Source organism: Pseudonaja textilis, chromosome 3, assembly GCF_049901715.1.
Source record: "Pseudonaja textilis isolate UNSWEBS1 chromosome 3, rPseTex1.2, whole genome shotgun sequence".
Classification (NCBI taxonomy): Eukaryota; Metazoa; Chordata; class Lepidosauria; order Squamata; family Elapidae; genus Pseudonaja; species Pseudonaja textilis.
Window position 1 is genome coordinate 60490750 of NC_141992.1, and position 21354 is coordinate 60512103.

General features: G+C 40.9%; 1 protein-coding gene across 1 annotated transcript in view; it reads right to left on the minus strand.

Moving 5' to 3' along the window:
• FAF1 (Fas associated factor 1) overlaps window positions 1-21354 on the minus strand; it is a 199073-nt gene that overhangs the window by 162494 nt on the left and 15225 nt on the right. Inside the window, exon 2 of the mRNA XM_026707060.2 lies at window positions 8958-9026. Coding sequence (XP_026562845.1) covers window positions 8958-9026 — 69 coding nt within the window. The remainder of the gene's footprint in view (window positions 1-8957; window positions 9027-21354) is intronic.

Consider the following 21354-nt stretch of genomic DNA (forward strand, 5'->3'; position numbering starts at 1 on the left):
AAAAACTTAAGTGATTGAGCCCTGATCCATGTAATCCATGGGTCCCAGACTTTTTTTTAGAATGACACCCTTCAAATATCCTGGTATCAAAACCAGCAGGTTTTACCATGAATTTCTAACAGAAATGGAATAAAAATCCAAGCAATAAACTGTGAGAGGGTGCCTCCAAAGTGTCTTTCCAAATGTTTTGCAGAAACCAATTGCTAATTTAAAAACTGAAAACAGATGTGCAAGAAGCTACAGGCCTACTTTTTTTCCTCTGAAGTCTCTGATGTTATTCCCACCCATTCCTTTTTAAAAATAGCAATAGATAACTTTGATTCTAACAAATACAATTAGGCCAAGAAACATGGGCACCATTATTCCAAAGTAATATTTTCTGTTATCTATAAAGAATCAATACAGAAGATTGTTTAAAGCTAAAATTTGGACAATCTCATTTCAAAAACCTGTCATATCTAGAGATTCACTTAGGTTAGCCTCAGACAACACCCCCCCACCCCCGTAATTCAGTCTTATAACAATACAACACTAGTCTTCTGTACTCTAAAGTAACAAGGATTATTAAAAAGAAAAATGTGAACTATTCTGAACTCCCAGGAGTCTTTCTATATTACTATTTCTAATTTCTAGACATGCTATGAGCATTCTGAAAATCGAAAGATAACTGGTTTCATTGTTTCCTTCCATTCCTATACATATTTACTGACATAAGGATAGATCCAATATCCAATATGCTATTCTTCCTATCTGCTCACTTTCTAAAATATACACTGAGAAAGAACTTTAGTTCTTTCTGGTTTACTATTAACTTTCCTAGACCAGAGTTTAATATTTAACTTCCATTAAATATGGTTTTTAAAAAGAGATAATTATGCAAAGCACGTGAAATAGCAATACAATTACTACATATGTACAACACAATGTGGGGCACAGAAGCATTCTAAATTAATAACATTAAGATGTATTAAATTCAGTTATAAAACATAACATTCTTTTTAGCTCTTAGACATTTAAGATTATCAAACAGGAATATACACTCTTTTCAAATGGCTCCATCAGGCAATTAAAGATAAGCTGTTAATTCCTCCCTTTTTGGCCATGGCTGTCCCTTTCATTTCTACAAATAGCCTAATGGCAAAGATGGATGAGGATTGTGGGGCTTGTTACCCAACACATTTAGAAATATCAGATTTGAAAAGTCTATATTAATAGATCAGAATTTCAGACTGTAATTAAATCCAGTTTATATCACATACATCAGTATTTTCTTTCTTCTTTGGAGGGTTTCTAATACTTCAATTGGGTGTTTGAATATCAGCACATGTACCGTGTTTCTCCAACAATACGGCCTCCCCCAATAGGAAGTCCCAGCATGTTTGATAGGCATAAAATGAAATTAAGCCCCTCCCCCCCAATTAAGGCCTATATTAAACATGCGAAATGGGGGTAAATGGTGAGGGGGCTTGCCATTAGGAAGTACTTTTGTTGCATACCCGGATATGGTGCTGCCTGTGTTGACCCCAGCGTTGGTGGGGCACTTCGTATCGGGAGACCATTGCTTTCCCTTCCCCCCATGCTGCCGCGGCATTTAGAGCAATGCCTTGGTGTTTCGCACAGCCATGCGCGGCCAGCCAGGGCTCCTCCCTGCAACCAAAGCCCAGAGGAGACCCTTGGCTTCAGACGCTCCTGTCGCCGCCTTCCCGGGCATCATTTGAAGGCAAAGCCCATTCTTTTAAAAATGACGCCCTACTACGACAAAGCCTCCCCTGCCTGAGAGGGCAGCCCAACCCCACGTGGGGAGGCGAATCTCCCAGGACCACAGCAAAGGATCAGCCCACCCCAGGAGAAGCGACCAGCCGCCATCCCTGCCTGGCACCTGGAAGAGCGAGAAGAGCTTCACCTAGGGCGCCCAGCGCAGCTGACAGGCGGGCCCTCCTGCCCGGTGGCAGAGCTCTCACCAAGGCAGCGAGCGCCTCCCCGCCGGGCCCTCTGCTCATCCTGCCAGGGCCATGCAGGAGCTGGGCAGGCTGGGCAGAGCCGGGAAAATGAGCCACGGGTGTGCGCCCACCTGCCAAGTAAAAGAGCCGGGCCGAATCGAGCTTGGCTTCCCAAGTCCCTCCAGCCCGAACCCGAAGGGGCCACTGGGAGAGGCTGCCCGAGGCAGTGATAGCACCCACCCATCCACAGACAGGGAGACGAGGCGACAGCAGTGCTGCTTCCCCGTCCGGCGGGTCTGGCGGAGAGAGCCTGAAGCTGCCCATCCTTTCCACCCCTCGCCCAGCCAGTCCCCGTCCCCACGCATCTCCAAATGCGCCGGCATCTCCAAACGGTGCAGTGGCACAGGCATTGGGCAGAGTCATTCACTCGGCAGGGCTCAGCTCTGAGGACATGGTGTGGGCTGTTGCCTTGCCCCCATGTCCACAGATGAATGGGCGCTATCACTGCCTCGGGAGGCTTCTCCTGGTGGCCCCTTTGGGGTCAGGCTGGAGGGACTTGGGAAGGAAGCCAAGCTCGGGTCAGCCCGGCTCATTTGCTTGGCAGGCGGATGTGCACCCACGGCTCGCTTTCCCAGCTCTGCCCAGCCCGCCCAGCTTCGGCGCGGCCCTGGTGGGATCAGCGGAGAGCCCAGTGGGGCAGCGCTCGCTGCCTTGGTGAGAGCTCCACCGCCAAGCAGGAGGGCCTGCCTGTCAGCTGCGCTGGGCGCCCCAGGCAAAGCTCTTCACGCTCTGCCTGGCGCCAGGCAGGGATGGCAGGTGGGCACTTCTCCTAGGATGGGCCGATCCTGCGCTGCGGCCCCGGGAGATTCGCCTTCCCACGTGGGGTTGGGCTGCCCTCTCGGGCAGGGGAGGCTTTGTTGTAGTACGGCGTCGTTTTTAAAAGAATGGGCTTTGCCTTCAAACGATGCCCAGGAAGGCGGCAACAGGAGCGCCTGAAGCCGAGTGTCTCCTCTGGGCTCTGGTTGCAGGGAGGAGCCCTGGCCAGCCCCGCATGGCTGCACCAAATGCCACGTGGCTGTGTCAAACGCCACAGCATTGCTCTAAACACCGCGGCAGCATGGGGAGAAGGGAAAGCAACGGTGGCAGAAGGTCTCCTGATACAAAGTGCCCCACCAACGCCGAGGTCAACATCCAAGCTGTCGCTTCCCTCCCGCCCGAGGATGCAAGCGGTGGGAAATTAAGTCACCCCCCCAAAAGATAGCCTAGCCATTTTTTCGGGGGCCAAAAAAAAATAAGGCCTGCCTTATTTTGTGAGAAACACGGTATATATAACTGTAAAAAGATTTATAAAATGTGTATCAGGTCTGTTCATACAGTGAAGCTGCTGAGAAACATTTTGAATTGGAAACATAATAAATTGAAATATATAATTCTTTATAATGAATTAAATTCAGACTCAGTCATTTACACTGCAAAATAACACCTCTGAAATCATTTGAAACTAGTTATCGCTAACATAAATCCCAGTTGGTTTAGTCAGATAAGAGTAAAACGTATCTATTTAACTAAAATGATGTCTGATCTGCCTTGTCAAGGAATATATTTACTACATGCCATAACCCCACACATTTTGTAGAAGGCAACAAACAAAATTATACAAGTAATGAATCTTAAAATGAGAACTGAAACCTTAATATATTAATTACTAAATATGTACTTGATTGCTTCCTATTCAGCCATTCAGATGTCAATCATGTTTCATCATTCACTGTTTTTAAACATTCTAATGATCCTTGGGAATTAATATTTATTTGCATTTCTTAACACATGAGAAAAAGCAATTTCCCCCCTCATAATTCCCAGTAGCCTAAAGCAACGAAGTGGAGTCTATGACATATTTATTATCGCTGATATCTCAGTTTTCCTGAGATCAAATCTTAAAACAATCATTCTTGCTAATAAGAAGTCACATTCACCATTAAAAAAAATACCCTAATGGCATTGGTCTTACTCATAATGAAAGCAAATTAGGGCTATTTTGAGAATGCACTCCTCTGCATATTTTTCTTCCTAATAAAAATCTTTTTATTCTTTCTAAAAACATTTAACTTTTCCAAATTTCCAAGCATCACAACAGTGTTTTCTAAAACCATCTGCTTCTAATAGAAAAGGCTTAGGGATAGAACAGAATAAGCATTGGTTTAGTTATTTACAAATTTCATGATCAGGTTGAGACTACTGGTAAAATAGTTGCAGGAGATAAAAGAAAATTGATGGTGAGGTTCTAATCAAAGCAATAGGAGCAGCAATAGGTCTAATCGCTTCCCCAGAAGCATCCCTGTGTAGATAGAATGTGGTTAAGAGGAGACCATTCTGAGAAAAAAAATAGGAGGGGGGGGAATTCAAGTGGCCTATGTTATTCTGAAGATATTAAATCCGCTACCAAATGTTGCTGCAAAATCCAAATAACACTAAGATGGGCAATGTGTACTTCCACTTATGCTATCCTATAATAATTATTTATTTTATGGTATTATTATGATTATTGAAACTGCACTGCATCACTGTAAGCAAAAGGAATTTTTGTGTGTTAAATCTCATCAGTGGGCATTTAGGGTTAAAAAAATAGAACTAGGGTGCTGTAGGTGAAATTTTTTTAGTTTTGATTTTTTTTTTAGTTTAAACAAATTTCCTATATTCCAAAAGCCTAAAGCATCAATCAGCTTTAAAAACATTGAAATTTTGAACTCTTTGCATAATTAGTTTAGTTTTTGCTTTGGGGCAACATTTTAATTCAGTTTTTAGTTTATTCTTTTAACTGTTTAAAGCAATGTAATTATAGTTTGCATAAATATATAAAATGCCTCCTACCTTAAGTTTAAACTTGCTACCCTGAAAATATGAATTTGTGGAAAGAAATGCTTAACGAGAGGGGGGAAATGTTAGTCAGAGTGCCAAGCGCTTCTGTCCTCTCAGGTGCTGCCTTTTGTGTGGACTAAGAGTACAAAGGACTCTCTATTACAAGAAATAGAGTAGCTTCTTCATGAAAAGAAATTGACATTTATTAGCCTTGCCGCTCACTTGATGACTCTGCATTTCTTGTTGGCAGCTGAGCAAGGATAATAGAAGTAGAAAGAGTTCATTACTGCAGTAATGAAATTTCAACTACTGTTTAGATAAGGTTGCATATGGTACTTGCATTACTTTCATAACTTGTCATCAAGCCTTACCAAAGGCTCACTTCTATATTGATACTGTGCATTACTGAATTTTATATCTACAAATTCATGCATACTAAACATAATATTTAGTAGCAAATTGGGAATAAGTTACAAAAATTCTACAAGCAATTCACTTTTTATTATAATGTTCCTATTTATTCATTTTTTTTTGCAAGCAACTGCAGATGTAAAAAAAAAAAAACCCAAATTAAAACTGTCTTTATAAAGTAGGCCAGATGAGCAGCATCCTTAAGCATTTAGCCTGCCCCCTATATCCAAATGCACACCCATCATTTCTTTCCAAGATTATTTTGATGCCTCAGTACTTTCCAGTTTTAGTGCCTCAGTACTTCTCAATTAACTGTAGAGTACATGAATGGAAAGATATAGATATACTTTTCTGGCATGAAAGTGGATTTTATTTTTACTGGTGCACATAGTTCGAAACAGAATCAGCTCTTCAATTCAACTTTCTTTGTATGTCAATTAAGAATACAGAAACTGTATAGCAAAAGAAGCCTGGAAACTTAAATGCATAAATATGCTTTTTGAATTTTCCAATAGAAAAATAATAAAATTCTATAAATATCTCCAAAGCTAAACTTTTATACAAAGTAAGGTGAGTTAAAAGCTATAAACTATTTTATACAGGAAATATATGAGATAGTCTATACTTCACATAAAAATCTGTAGTATAAATTTTATTAACATCAAAACTTAAATTACCTAGAAAGTTATTTATGTTAATATACTCCAGAAGAACACACACTGTATCTAGTTTATCACTTTTCATTTCTTGCAATTAAAATGACCATATGTGATTTATTTCCAAAAGCTCTTCTTTAGCTTTATTTTATTTATTTATTTTGGTTTTGCTTTTGAATTTTCTAAATGTTCTAAAATTAAAACTATATTTTGATAACCTTACAAACGTCTTTTAGATTTGTTTTTTCCAAGAAAATATGGTCATTGTACTTGTAATAGATACATAGAAATACAACAATACAACAATGAATACTTTCTAGGAAAATTTGATCAAAAAAGAACTGATTCTGGAATTAAAATTCTGGGCTCATCTGATTATTTTAATTCTTCAAGATAAACATCTAATAACAAGCAGATGAGTTATTAAAATTTGGAACTGAATTCGATAGAAAATGTCTAGAGTTTGACTCTTAAGAATTATAAATAAATTTGAAGGGTTGTTTCAACATCTCTTTCAGACCCAAACATTCTGATACAGGGAGCCCTGAAGTTGCATTTGGTGAGATTGCACAACACATACATAAATCTATTATTAAAAATGAAGACTCCAGAGTGCCTAATTTTTGAAAATAGTGAAATGCCATATCCCCTCTTTCATTATCTACATCTGGAGTGGTACAGCTGTAAGCTCTAGTAACTTGTGTGGGTTTTTATTTTTATTAAAAAACATCAATTTGTTAAATTAGTAATTAAACAACAATTTTGCATTTCTTTAGCCTCATATAATCTATATAAAACCCACTACAAAAAAGTCTTATCTCTTTCAGTAGCTGCTTTCCTTAATACAGGCTGTATCCTTTTAAAAAATGAAGAAATGTGGCATACTGAATATTTAAAAGGTGTCTAATATTGTTTGACTGGTTAATTATGTTCCAACGAGTCACTTTTGACTTTTAGTGACTGAAGGTATCTGTACTTATGCTAAAATAGCATGTTTCTAAGAATACAAGAGAATCTTCACAATCCAAGATTAGATATCTGAATTTAAAATATGTTAATCTTCTTGGCCCACATCAATGTATCTTCCAGCTATTAAAATAAGAACAAGACAATCTGCAATCTCAATAATGTCTTTTTTCAAAGCCCTGCACTGCTGAAGCTTACTAACAAAGTAATAAAAACTGGCAGCACTTTTTTTTACATTAAAGATTATTAATGTATTAAATCTTAAAATGTAAAAGCATAATTCTATCATCTTTTGAATATAAGATAAAAACCTGTATTATCCAAACCATTTCTCTCCAAAACAGAACTCAGAAAAATGCCATTTTCTCAATGTGTCAATATTATATCACTTTCTTCTGCATACAAAGATAACTAGATTTCCAATAATTTTTCAGCTTTTTAATGTATCTCTGAACATGTGACCTCCTAATACAGATTAGTTGACACTAAATTCTTTCCTATCGTTGTATGATATGAAACATTATACCCATTCTGTTTCATTATTTAACCTTTCTTTGACCCAGAAAATGCATTATCTTTATTGGCACAAGTATGTAGATTTGAGAATTTTTGGCAAGACATTTTGGCAAAGATTTGTTGAAAATTGAAGTACAGTTACAAATAGATGCTGATACAAGCTTATTGTACCCCTCAGAGTCTAAATATTTCTTACAAGACATGGTTTCACTTTTATAAACTCATGCATTTGCCAGATATATCATACTTTCCTGCATATCTGAAAAATTTGATCTTAATAAAAATCTGCCTGGGACTGAATTCCCTCAGGAGAAGCAGACCCTGTTCTTAAAAATCCATGAAATTTACATTTAGTATGGATCCCTGAAAGGAATCCAAATCAGACTTGACTAGAGATACATGTTGTCAATAGGTAGCCATAAGATTGCAATTAAAAAAGTGGCCTTGAGGATGTTAGTATTTCTTTTTTCATTATAGCATACCTCATCTCTCCAGTAATTTGGAAAGAAAAGTTGTATCCTCCTGAAGCATACTATTGTATACTGTTACCATTACTTCACTTCCAATACACACCTCAAAAAAACCATGAAAGCGCAGAGACATATGATACTTGATCAAAGGTAAGGAAATACAACTGATGCTTTGTCAGCATGAACAGCCCAGTAAAATCAGAAAACAGTAATGATGTCCAAAACTAAATGGAATCCTTACAAAGATGTAAAAGGAGAAACTTCCATCCCTGCCCCAAGACCCTGAAAAAGGACAAAGCTACATCACGAGTAACATCATTCCAAATCAAATGCAATGGGAAAACATTGCATTCAATTGGGTCAATAAGAAAACTTTGGTTGTTGCTTCTTGCAATGCCAAATCACATTTTCCCCCCCAAAGTGAAAGCCTATTGTTCCTTGTAGTCAGAGGTGGTATTCAGCAGGTTCTGACCAGTTCTGGATAACTGGTAGCGGAAATTTTGAGTAGTTCGGAGAACCGACAAATCCCACCTCTGACTGGCCCTGCCCCATCTGTTCTCTGCCTCCCAAGTCCCAGCTGATTGGCTGGGTCTTCTTTTGTTGCCCTGCACACAGAGCTGGAAAGCAGGTTAGTGGGGTGAGGAGGGAATGGAATTTTGCAGTATCCTTCCCCTGCCACGCCCACCAAGCCATGCCACACTCACCAAGCCACACCTACAGAACCGGTAGTAAAAAAATTTGAATCCCACCACTGCGTGTAATATGTACTCTGAAAATGTATTGCTTGATTTAGGATTTTAACCTGGTTTCATTCAGGAGCAAAAAGCAGGTTCTGTTCTGTTTTTTCCTCTTATTTTTCCCCGCTTCAAAAAGCCTGTGAGGTTAGTCAGGATGAGAGACAGTGACTTCCCCAAAATCTCTTCATGAACTAGAACCAGGTTTCTCTTCCTCCTAGTCGAACACTTTAATCACAACATCACATCTTCTGTGCTTTGAAAATGGCCTGGTAGATTTGACACAGCACTACAGTAAATTGTCTTTCCTTTGAACACTCAATCTTCCAGCTTGCCATGCTAGAATTCTAGCAATTTTCCCTCTGATTTTAAGCATGAAACACATAAAGTAAAGTAAATACTTACCACTAAATCCCAGTTATTTTGTTCAAGTAAGGTGATAGCTTCATCAATATTTTCTATTCCAGTACATGCCTAAAATAATAAAGAATGACAAAGTTTCAGCTGAAAAAAACTGCCAAAAATAATGATTTGTTAAAAATCTACAGGTTAAAAACTGAATTCAGCAAGATCACCTCTTGATATCTAGAAATCTTGAGACATAAACATAGATTAAATGTAGGAGATTCTATTGTATGAGTTCAGAAAATTTAGACATCAATTGATAAGCCAAGAATTATCAAACCTGTAGTTCATCTTATTAATCCAATTTAGTAGATTATTTTAATACTTTAATAGATTACAGTAGTATAGCTATACAATAGTATAGTAGTGTGTAACTCTTCCTATTTGGAAAAGATTTAATAACAGTCAAGCAATACTCTTGCCATCCCCATTTTATTATGAGCAAAAGATCTCTATTCTATCATATTCAGCAAGTTCTTTAAGCAATGGTTGTCAAATATATATTCAATTAAGAGGTATCACCTATCACAGCTTATTCCATAAATATAGCTAAAACCATTATACTGAGTATTAACTTTGCATGCAAGATGTCCTAGATTCAGCTGTTGATATAGCCAAGTAAAAGGAGAACCACCATATTTTAAACTATGTTTATATCTATCTTCTCACACACAAAGTGTTCAAGTCAAAGTATAAAAACAATGAAAGAGGAAATAAAAATAACCACAAATAGGAAAGTCATCCTCCTAGATATCTGTACGATATACAGTAAAGAAAATTCTATATTGCTATATTGTTCCATGTCAAACTAATTATGAAAGAAAATACAAGCTTGCATTATTCTGCAAACAGGTAGCCTTTGACCACAATTGGGACCTAAATTTCTATTGCTAAACAAAGCACCTGATTTTAGGACCTTTTTGTCATGGTTTTTATGCAAATCATTGTTAAGTGAATCACAAGGTCATTAAGCCAATCTGGCTTCCCCCATTGACTTTATTTGTTGGAAGCTAATGGCAGTCACATAGCATATAGATAGATACTGCAATCATCATAAATACAAATGTTAATTATCAATTGCCCAAAATTTGATCATATAACCATGGGAATGCTACAACGATCTAAGTGTGAGAACCAGTTGTAAGTAAATTACATCTAATATCTATGGAGATACTCAGTCATCCAGGTCAAGAGGCAACTGGACTTTCTGTTTTTTCTTTGAAGAGGCTTTGCTCCTCATCCAAGAAACTTCTTCCGCTCTGACTGGATGGTGGGGAATAGAAGGATTTATACTCCTCACTGACAGCTGGCCATTTGCATTCTTTTAGCAAATCTTTAAGATCACCTGGAGGTTTATCTCTAATCTACAACACAGTCCTTTCTACAATTCTAAGTAGGTTCTTCATCCATTTGCACCACTCAGGTGATCCTGAGGTGACTTTAACAACTTGCTAAAAGGATGCAAATGACCAGCTGTCTGCAAGGAATATAAATCCTGAAAGGCATCCAGAAAGTATCCATGATATCAATCACTCCGAGACATTTTCTCTTCAATTGATTTATTTAGAAACAGATCTGGCATGTCAAAGGCAATTTCCCAAAGTGAAAATTTTTCGCACGTTACACAGAATCTACCTTCTATCCTCCCTTGTCTCCTCCCACTTCTACACTTCATAAATCACGAGAGCCAATTAGCTGCCACTGGAATTTCTTAATACGACATACAGAATAAAAAAATGTGGCAGCTGAATTTCAAAGCTGACAGGCGTCCCCCCTTGAAAACTCCTCCTCCTAAAGAAAAAGAAAGAAAATATACAGGGGTTATACATACATACAGGGGTTAATACATTGTCCTTAACCCCTTCTCCCCCCCCCCCCACAAGGACCCTTCGGTTTGTGGGGAAAATCCTCATGGAATTGGTTAACCAATTGATCAGCATGAACATCCCAACTCTTTACCCAACTAGCATCTGAGAGGAGGTATCCTTTCCATAAGACCAAATATTGCAATCGGCCACGGTGTAATCTAGAATCGAGAATTTTTTGAATCTCATGTGTTCCCCACTGTACCGTTAACACTTTAGGGAGAGCTATTGGCAGTAGTCTTATCATTGATGCAGTAGCTGGTTTTAGTAAATGGAACACCAGATGAATTTTCCCCAACAGTCAAAGAAGACTTAATTGGACAGTGACTGGATTGATTATTTTTGAAATTGGGAACAGACCGAAGAATTTTTGACCCAGATTCTTACTGGGCAGTTTCAGCCTAAGATACTTGGTCAAGAAATATACTTTGTCCCCTACTTTAAAAGGCGGTTGAAGGGATCTACATTTATCCGCCTGTTTTTTATAATTTTTTGCAGCTTCGTTCAAAGCTTTTTTTGTATCTTTCCACCCTTTCTTTAATGAGTTCATCCATTCTGTTAAGGACATGGATGAGGGAGGTTGTCTAGGTAATTCTGGCATTGGGACAAAATCCATTCCAGTGTTGATTTGGAATGGAGTCAATCCCATGCTGCTATGTACTGCATTATTGTAAACAACCTCTGCAAAAGGTAATAACTCAGCCCAATTTTCTTGTTGATAATTTACATAGCATCTAACATATTATTTAATCATGGCATTAGCCCTCTCGGCTGCTCCGTTACAAGCAGGATGGAAAGCTGAGGATAACCCTTGAGAGGAACCAATGGATTTCAGAAATTCCCTCCAAAATTTTGTGGTAAATTGTACCCCTCTGTCTACGAGGGGTACATGTAGTCTATAGATAGGTTTCATGAACAGCTTTGCAAGTTTTTTCGCAGATGGATGTCCTTTGCAGGCTATAACATGGGCTTGTTTAGAGAATAAGTCAATTATAGTCCAAATGATCGTATTCCCTTCGCTCTTAGGTAGTTCAACAATAAAGTCCATTGCAATTTCTTCCCAAGGTTGGGTTGGTTCAGCGATTTGTTGCGGGAGGCCAAGGGGTTTTCCAGTTCTGTGTTTCATTGTGGCACAAATTGAACAACTTTTTACATAGTCGACATCAGATTTCATTTTTGGCCAGAAGAACTGTCTTCTCAGTAAATGTAGGGTCTTTAGGAATCCGAAGTGGCCTCCCAGCCAGGAGTCGTGGCTACGCTTTAGTACCAGTAGTCTTAGGGTTGTGGGTACATAAAGCTTAGTCCCTTTCCAAGCTAGTCCATTATTCATTGTCAACTCAATTTGATGGTCCAGGAACCAAGGATCGGTCAATAGGGCTGTTTTCAATTCCGCAGTCAGCTTATTTTCCAGGCATTTGGGGTTGTGGTTGGCTTGGCTCGAATGGTCACTTGGCCTGTCGATTGAGCGTCTGAAATTAAGGCTTGTACTATTTCTTCTCAGTGACTATCAAACTGAGGTTTTCTGGACAGAGTGTCTACCAGTACGTTTTTGAAATTGAATTGCTTGAAATATTGGGCCCAGCGGACTTGTTTGGGCGATAATCTCCTAGGAGTCTTTAGAGCCTCAAGGTTCTTATGATCAGTCCATACCTCAAAGGCCTCTGGCACCTCTTCTAGAAAATTCCTCCAAGTCAATAAAGCCCATCGTATGGCGAATGCTTCTTTCTCCCAGACCGCCCACCTTTGCTCTGTGTCTGTCACCTTTTGGACACATAAGCGCACGGCATCAGTTGGCCTTGAGAGTCTTTCTGCAGCAAAACGGCTGCCACCGCTACATCACTTCCATCTGTTTGGACAATAAAAGGCCTGGTCGCATCTGGGTGCTGGAGGATGGGCTCAGCTGCGAAGAGGCATTTTAAGGTCTTGAAAGCTTTCTGACAGTTCATAATCCAAGCCAGGCTCAGCTTTGGTTTGGTGGGTGAAGGGCCCATTTTTAATAGCTCTGTCATGGGAGGGCAACTTCAGCAAAGGACAGAATGAATTGTCTATAGAAGTTGGCAAACCCCAAGAAACTTTAAAGTTGTTTTCGGGTTCTGGGGGGTTGCCAGTCCAACACTGCTTTCACCTTTCTGGGGTCCATTTCAGTCCCCAGGTTGGAACTTTGGTAGCCTAAGTAGTCCAGCGATTCTTTGTGGAATTCACATTTTGAGAGTTTCACATATAATTTGGCAGCTAGAAGTTTTTCTATAACCTGTCGGACCAATTGAACATGTTCTTCCATGGTTTCGCTGAAGATAAGGATGTTACCAGGTACACAAGGACCCCCAGGTAAAGGTGCGGGTGTAGGACCTCATTGATGAGCTGCATAAAGACTGCATGAGCCCCCTGAAGTCCGAAAGGCATGACTGAATTAGAAGCTACCCAGAGGGCAGTTAAAAGCAGTTTTCCACTCATCTCCCTCTTTGATGTGGACCCAATAGTAAGCTTCCCTGAGATCTAGCTTGGTGAATACTTTGCCCTTCAACAGGTGGTTCAATAAATCCTTCATAAGTGGGAGAGGATACATGTTTTTGAAGCATATGACGTTCACGCCTCTAAAGTCAACACACAATCTCAACCCACCATCTTCTCCTTGAACAACATGGGGGCAGCTAATCTTGATTTCGCAGGCTCAATAAAACCTCGTTCCAAATTGCTGTCAATGTATTTCCTTAATTCAGTCATTTCAGCAGGTGTCATGGAATACATCTTTGGTTTTGGTAATTTCATCCTGGGCTCAAATTCTATGGCTCAATCAGTGGCTCGATAGGGAGGTAAAACATTACACTCTTCTTCACTGAATGCTTCAGCCAAGTCTTTGTATTAGTCAGGTACCTGGGGGTTATCTGGGAGAATGTGGGATGCCATGGATGCTGGCTCAGGCTCTGGGTTCAAGCTGACTGGTGGCTTTGTAGTGGGTGGAAGAGGGGCCAATGGGCCCGGTCCAATGAGGATTTTTCTGAATCCATCCTCCCATTTGATCGTTGGGGCCCATTTGTCTAACCAAGCAAGTCCCAGTATGATTGATTCTGACATCTTGGGGGCCACTATGAAGAGTATGAGTTCATGATGGGGCCCTAATTCCATCTTGATCAATTCTGTCATTTGAGTGGCTGCCCCCCTCCCCAATTAAGGTTCCATCCACTTGCTCAAATCTGATTGGGCGTTGTAGCAGGTTAGTCTTAATGCCCAATTGTTCAATGATGGGGAGTCTGATAAGACATCTAGAACACCCAGTATCAATGACAGCTTCTAACTCCCCAGCCTCCCCCATGTTTGGTACCACTAACTTGACCTTAACTGTAAAAGATATAATGGGGTCACTCACCATTGGGTCATCTTCGCAGGTCAGGTTCTTGGGGATGTGGTGTCAGTCCGGTGGTCTGTTGCTCCCATCTGTGCAGAGGGGGCTTTCCCAGCTGTGTTTGGCGAACCCGCCCCTGTCTGGAGGTCTTCCTTGATTCTTCCGACCTCTAACAGCTGTATTAGGCTTCGACTGCGGAGCTTGTGGTACAGGAGCCGGGGCCAGACAGTCTGCTGCCCTATGACCGGCTTGGCCACATCGGTAACATTTCAGCACCCTGGTGAGTTGGGTATGAGCAGTTTCGGCTGGTCCGGTCGGCGGTCTCCTCACCACAATTGTCCTAGTCGGGGCTGCCGGAAGGGGTTTCCTGTGTGGGTTGATGCTGCGATCTAAGCTGAGGGAGGTGGCATACCACGATTGTAAGGTCTCTGGGATTCCCCTAATTTCACAGGCCTTCTTTACTTCTGGATCAATGGCTTTTTAAAAATAGTGTAAAGTCATTCTTTCAGGTCAGTCTATGAGGTGGCTTGCGACCCTTCTAAAGTCCCAAATGAATTCTGAGAAGGGTCGCTTGCCTTGCCTCATTTGCATTAACTTCTCTTCATTCTCTGCTACCCTGTCTGGATTTTCAAATCTGAGTCTTAATAATTGAATAAATCTGTTTACATCGTATAATTCGGGGGCCTGTTCGTTGTGTAGTTGGGCCACCCAGTCTGAAGCATCCCCTTCATTCATCCCATTTGTTATGGTCGTAATCAAATTGCACTCTGTGGCATATTGATCTCAAAACTGTTCTATATGGGATCAGATTTGATGAGGAAATAATTGAAATGTTCATGGCGCCCATTGAATATGGCCTCAAAGGGTATTTGGTCCGGCCTGGGTTGTGGATGCGGAGGTGGCACATGCCAGGCCCCTGCAGGTTGTACTGGAATGGAAGGAACAGGCTGGGTGGTGTGTGTAGGCTTGGTAGGCCCCCTGAATCCTGGCTGGGTGGTGCCTCTCTGGAATAGGGGTCCCTGTGGCCTCGCTGTCGGTTGGGGCTGCAATTGTGGTTGCCAGGAGGAAGATGGGTGTGGCCTGGTTCCCTGGTCGGGTGGAGGGGGTGTGGCTGCTGTCTGGGCAACCCCCCCTCTTCAGGCCAGGGCTGTGTTGGTGCTGGCTGCCATTGGCATTGAATCCACCCCTGGTCTGGATAAAATCCCCACCCTGGAGGGATACTCTCTGCAGGAGGCAAAATTCCTTCTGGAAAATGAGGGGATTGCCTTGGAGGCTGCAACATACCTCTTTCAGTTGATGCTTCTTTCTGGCTTCCACCAACTGGCATCTGTATAGTCTCCTCGTTCCTCACGATACTTGGGTAAGTGAATATGGGTGGTCTCAAGCTTCCACCCGTCCAAACAGACTGTGAAACCAACCCTGTCACCTTTAAATTCTGGAACTGTTGGTGTAAATCTGCCCTTGATGGACTTCCAGGATAAAACTTGGGGGTATCTTCTTGAGAGAATTCTGACCCCAATTGTCTCTCTTCCCTCCAATCTGGCAGAACAGCAATATGCCTGGGGCTAGAAAAAGATTTCTCTACAGACGGCTGGGTTACATCTGGGTTATAACAACTTATTGAGCTGAAATGCTTTGGTATAGTTCCCAAATCTCTTTCTCCTATTGCCATCCCGAAAGCATCCATCATCTCCTCCAAACAAGGGCTGGCAGGTTCAATTAATGCTCCGGAGGGAGGGCCCCCACACATTCCCCCCTGCACATCTCCAACTTCAGCTGATTGTTGATCTTTATCCATCTCTGGGAAAAGAACTCTGGGGTATCAGCCAAGCCCCCTTCAAAAAATAAAAGATGACTTTGGGAAATAAATGTAAGGCATCCAGAAAGTATCCATGATATCAATCACTCTGAGACATTTTCTCTCCAATTGATTTATTTAGAAACAGATCTGGCATGTCAAAGGCAATTTCCCAAAGTGAAAATTTTTCGCACATTACACAGAATCTACCTTCTATCCTCCCTTTCCTCCTCCCATTTCTACATTTCATAAATCATGAGAACCAATTAACTGCCACTGGAATTTCTTAATACGACATACAGAATAACCTTGAACTTTTCAACTCCTCCAACTCTTTTAAAAAAATGTGGCAGCTGAATTTCAAAGCTGACAAATCCTTTCATTCCCCACAATTCAGTCAGAGCTGAAGAATGGATGAGAAGCGAAATGTCTTCAAAGAAAAAACAGAAAGTCCAGTTGCCTCTTGAAAAAACACCTTTGGGACGCTAAACAAATAATTGTAAGCCGAGAACTATCTGTATTTTGAATGTGCACTGAATGTGTATTTTGAAAAGCAGAGTTTAGTAATCATTGAGACTGAAACAGATTTGAATAGGAAACGTTTTCATTATCTGCAGCAAAGGAAACTTTTCACTTTAAAGTGCCCTTTACTTTTTAAGGAAAATTTTCATTAACTTGTAAAAATTATATCTGCACGGTAAGGGCAAAGGCACATATACCAATGCATTAAATTTGTTTCATATTTCACTCCTTCCAATGGAAGGGAATGAGAGTTGATTTGCACTTTTTTCAAGTATCTACTTTGAAGGGCTGAAAGATTCCACAAGCAAAATTCTCTTTAGAGCAGGGGTGGGATTCTATCTGGTTGGACCAGTTCCATAGAACCAGTTGTTACGATTCTATGCAGTTCAGAGAACCAGCAAATTATGCCACTGGCTAGCCCCACCCCTCCCTGTCCTGCCCACTCACTCCTTACCTGGCATGCGTGCCATCAAACTTGCCTGTGTTTGGTAAGTTGCTATTTTTCCTCCCCGCCCCCGACCATCAGCTGTTCTGCTGTGCCAGGAGATTTAGATTAGCTAGAAAGCAGGAAATCGTTGGATTTCTTGCTTTCTAGCTAATCTAAAAGCAGAGGTGAACCTTCCTTAGGACTGAAACTGAAACTTCTATTTTTCAGTGCAGACTCAGGTAGCAGATTGCAGAAAGATAGATCTCTGAGTGAATCTGGGATTCTGTGAGCAACTCAATCTGCCTGCCTGCTTTCCCTGATTTTCTGTAAAAGTTGCTCTTTTTTAATAAAAAAAATCAATATTTACATACATGGTGTGTTGTAAGTTAATTTTGTGAGTTTGCTTGCTAGCAAATTTTATGCGACAAATTCAGGTAGCAGATTGCAGAAAGAGATCTCTGAGTGAATCTGTGATTCTGCAAGTAACCCAATCTGCCTGCCTGCTTTGCCTGATTTTGGGTAAAAGTTGTTCTTTTTTTATAAAAAGTTCAAGATTTACATAAATATTTATAATATTTACATACAAGCCACACCCAGCCAGTCACATGACCAAGCCACACCCTCAAATTTGGCCATGCACACAGAACCAGTTGTTAAAAAATGTAAATCCCACCCCTGCTTTAGAGGAAAAGAACTCAAGTAGCCACAAGAGAGGGGGGGGGGGCTGGCAAAAATTCTCCTTTTGTTATTAGTATTGTTTTGCTGAATCAAGCTTCTTCCACAAATAACAAATTTTCTGTTTGTAATTCATGAAGGCAACCAATATCTAAAGCAAAAAATTAAAACCAGATTTCATATTATATATCCTACCCAATAACCACAGTTTCTCTTGGGTCTTTCTTTTTCTCATATGCAAAACATACTTTCTCCTTGGTCCACATATAAAAACAGTTGTATGTTCAAGTTCCTGTAACTCTATGAAAAATCCAGGTGGCAAACAGCTACAGTTTTGTTTCCAAATTCTATCCCAGTTTTTTGAACATTTTGCACCATCAGAATCTAAGTGAGTGAGCAAGCGACCAAGAAAGTTTATATTAATCTTCATTAATTCAGAGTGCCACAGTAATGTATGTTATATATACTTTTTAATGGCAGAACATAGTGCTGGAAGAAGCCTCAGGGGTCTTCTAGTCAAAACCCTTGCTCAAGGCAGGAGACCTTATGTCATCAATGGTAAGTGGCTGTCCAGTCTATTTTTGAAAACTTCCAGTAATGAAGTACCTACAACTCTGGGAGGTAAACTATTCCACTGACTGTTCTGTTAGAAAATGTATCCTTACTTCTAGGTTAGATCTTTCTTTAACAAGCTTCCACATATTACTTCTTGTCCTGCCGTCTGGTGTTTTGGAGAATAAATCAATTGCCTGCTCTCTGTCACAGCCCCTCAAGTACAAGAACAAAGTTATCACGTTCACTCTAATTATACTCTTTAATAGGCTATACCAGTATTGGCAAGCCTTTTTGGCACTGAGTGCTGAAATGGGAGCGCGCGTGTGCAGGGGAACAGAAACAGAAAGAGCAGCTCCCTGGAACACACACACACACACACACACACACACACACACACACAGGGGAGCCAGAAACCAGAAGATCAGCTCCCCAACGCACCATGCATGGAAGTGCCAGAAACTGGAAGAGCAGCTCTTGAGCGTGCATGCACATGCCAGAAACTGGAAGAGTAATGGGTGATGGCTGGCATGCCCAGAGAGATGGCTCTGAGGGCCACTTCCAGCACATGTGCCATAGGTTCACCATCCCGGTGCTAGACATACCTAGTTCCTTCATCCATTCATCTTCCACACACCCCTGCAAAGTTTTCTCTAAGCTCCTTGTACTTAAAAGAGCCTGCATCACCTGAAACATGGCCACAGGATGGCAATAGACAGAAAAGTAGTAATACTTCATCACCCTTATTACCAAGCGGTAAGGCCTTAAAGCTGGGATGGCGAACCTATGGCACACGTGCCACAGGTAGCATGTAGAGCCATTTGTGTCGGCACCGGAGCTGCAAGCAAACCTATCTCACTGTGCATGCGCATGCCTCACAGATGATTTTGGGCCAGTTTGAAACCTTTTTCGGCCTCCCAGAGGCTTTAGGAAGGCTTCTGCAGGCTTTTCAGACCAAAAACTAGGCCCATTTCATCACTTCCTGTCTTTTCAGAAATACCGCAAGTTACAAAACAGGCCTAGTTTTCATCCTGAAAAGCCTGTAGAAGCCTTAAAGCCTCTGGGAGACCGAAAAAGGCCTCAAACTGGCCAAAAATCAGCTGTGAGGTGCAGTGCAAGTAAGGGGGCAGTGGAGGATGAGTGGGTGGGGATTGCGCATACATGCGTAGGGTGCATGGTGGTGCATGTATTGCCTTCTGGGTGCTGGCATGCGAGTGTGACCGTGCAAGCGCACACACAATTTTTGGCACAGGAGCCCAAAAAGGTTAGTCACCACTGCCTTAAGGCCTTAATCACAGCTCTCACCTGTATGCAATCATCTCTAAATCATCTCTAAACAACTCCCTTAGCTCTTTTGCAAATCACAGGGAATGACAGATCACAAAAGGTGAAAGGGTGCCCAGACACGATCCGATCCAAAGAGGCCCCTGCCTTCTTATTCCAAGTGGTTCCAAAGACAGATGGACCATGCAGCAGAGCAGCAAGAACGATCCCCAGCTCCTGCTGAAACCCATCCAGTTCCATTAGTCACCAGAGGCAGACCAATCTAGCCAAGCCTCCCTCAGTGGTTAGTGGTACCATGAAATCCAATGGTACAGTAATAAAATGGGATCTAATCATGACTAGGGGAACACCAAAATCTCTCCCAATTTGAGATCACATAAGTGATTGTTCTGACAGGAACACCAGATTTGGTGTATGACTACCCTCCCTTATCAGCCTCTGGATGCCTGGACAGGCTGGTGGCCTTCATTGTGGCCATGAACTACTGAACTACTTCAGACCCAGAGAAGGAAGACTGAAGTTTCCCAAGACCAGAAATCTGGGGAATTCCACAGCCAACCTAGAAATGGAGTTAAGGAGCTCAGGCAGGGAGCTTACTATGCAGCAGGGAGGCTAGTACAACAATTCTAGTTATTAGCTGGTAAGCAATACAGTAATTTTTTCTAATATACAAAGTAACACGTGTAGGAAAATATAGTCTCTCCTGCCCTATGCTCTGAAATCATCTTTCATGATACCCTGCTATACATATTGACAAAAAAGAAAGAAAACTTTCAAACGCTACTGAGCTTTGGAAGTACTCTTATCAAAAGTCTTATCAAAGTTTGCTTATCAAGCAAAGTTCTGGCACCCACAGCTCGAGAATAAAACAGATATTTTTTTTTCAATTCAACACACTAAAAAGTAGTACTGCTAAATCGTCAAATTACTGATTTAACAGAGTAGTCTGAAAGGAAGTGGTTGGAAAAAATAATATTTTTAAGTGCTGTATTTCCCTATTCATCCCTTAAGTAGGTTTGGCTACTTTTGTAACAATCTATAGGCACTGCAATAGGTTACCATAATTACACAAGAAAAAATATGTTATCTGCAGCACAATTTGTTTACTAGAATTCAGTCAGTTCTATTTCCCTTTCTGTAATCCCTTTCAGTGGCATAGTAGCCAGCCTGAACTCAGCCTAATAAATATAGAAGAAAGCAAGTTGTCTGAAAAGGGCGAATAGCTTTTCAACTGTCCGGGACAACTTTAGTGCTCTTGGCAAATAATAACAAACTCTATTCTTCCTGCAGTTAACAAATTTGCAAAGGAAAAGAAACATGGCATTCTTATTAAAGCAAAGTCTTGTTAAAACAAAGTAAATAAACACTTGATAACAATTTTTTAATCTATGCCCTAAATGCCCATATACCTACATAGTGTAGAAGAATATATGTGCTAATCTGTGTCACCAAAAAAGCAAGACAAAGATTCCTTACAAAACCAAGGATCAACATATAAACTTCTAAACACAAATATGATGAAATATAGTTCATACACCATGCTGCAGAATGAGAGAATTTGATCCAGTGGTTAAACAGCAGGTTAGAGACCAGGAGACTGTGAATTCTAGCCTCACCTCAGCCATGAAAATCAACTGGGTGACTTCAAGCTAGTCATGCTCTCTAAGAAGGAGCCCAATCCACCTCATAAGTCGTCGTTGTGGGGAAAATAGGAGGCAGGAATATTACGGTATGTATGTTTACCGCCTTGAGTTACATATAAAGTAATAAAGTAGGATAATGTTTTTTTTAAAAAAAGTTGAACACCACAGCAAAATCTGCAATGCTGGCCCTCTTTATAAACTAAGTAGTAAGAACTGATTATAGTAGATAGGTAGTAAGTGAACATCAACTACCTATTGCCTTCCAATTTAGTTTTGCTCAAATTCCTT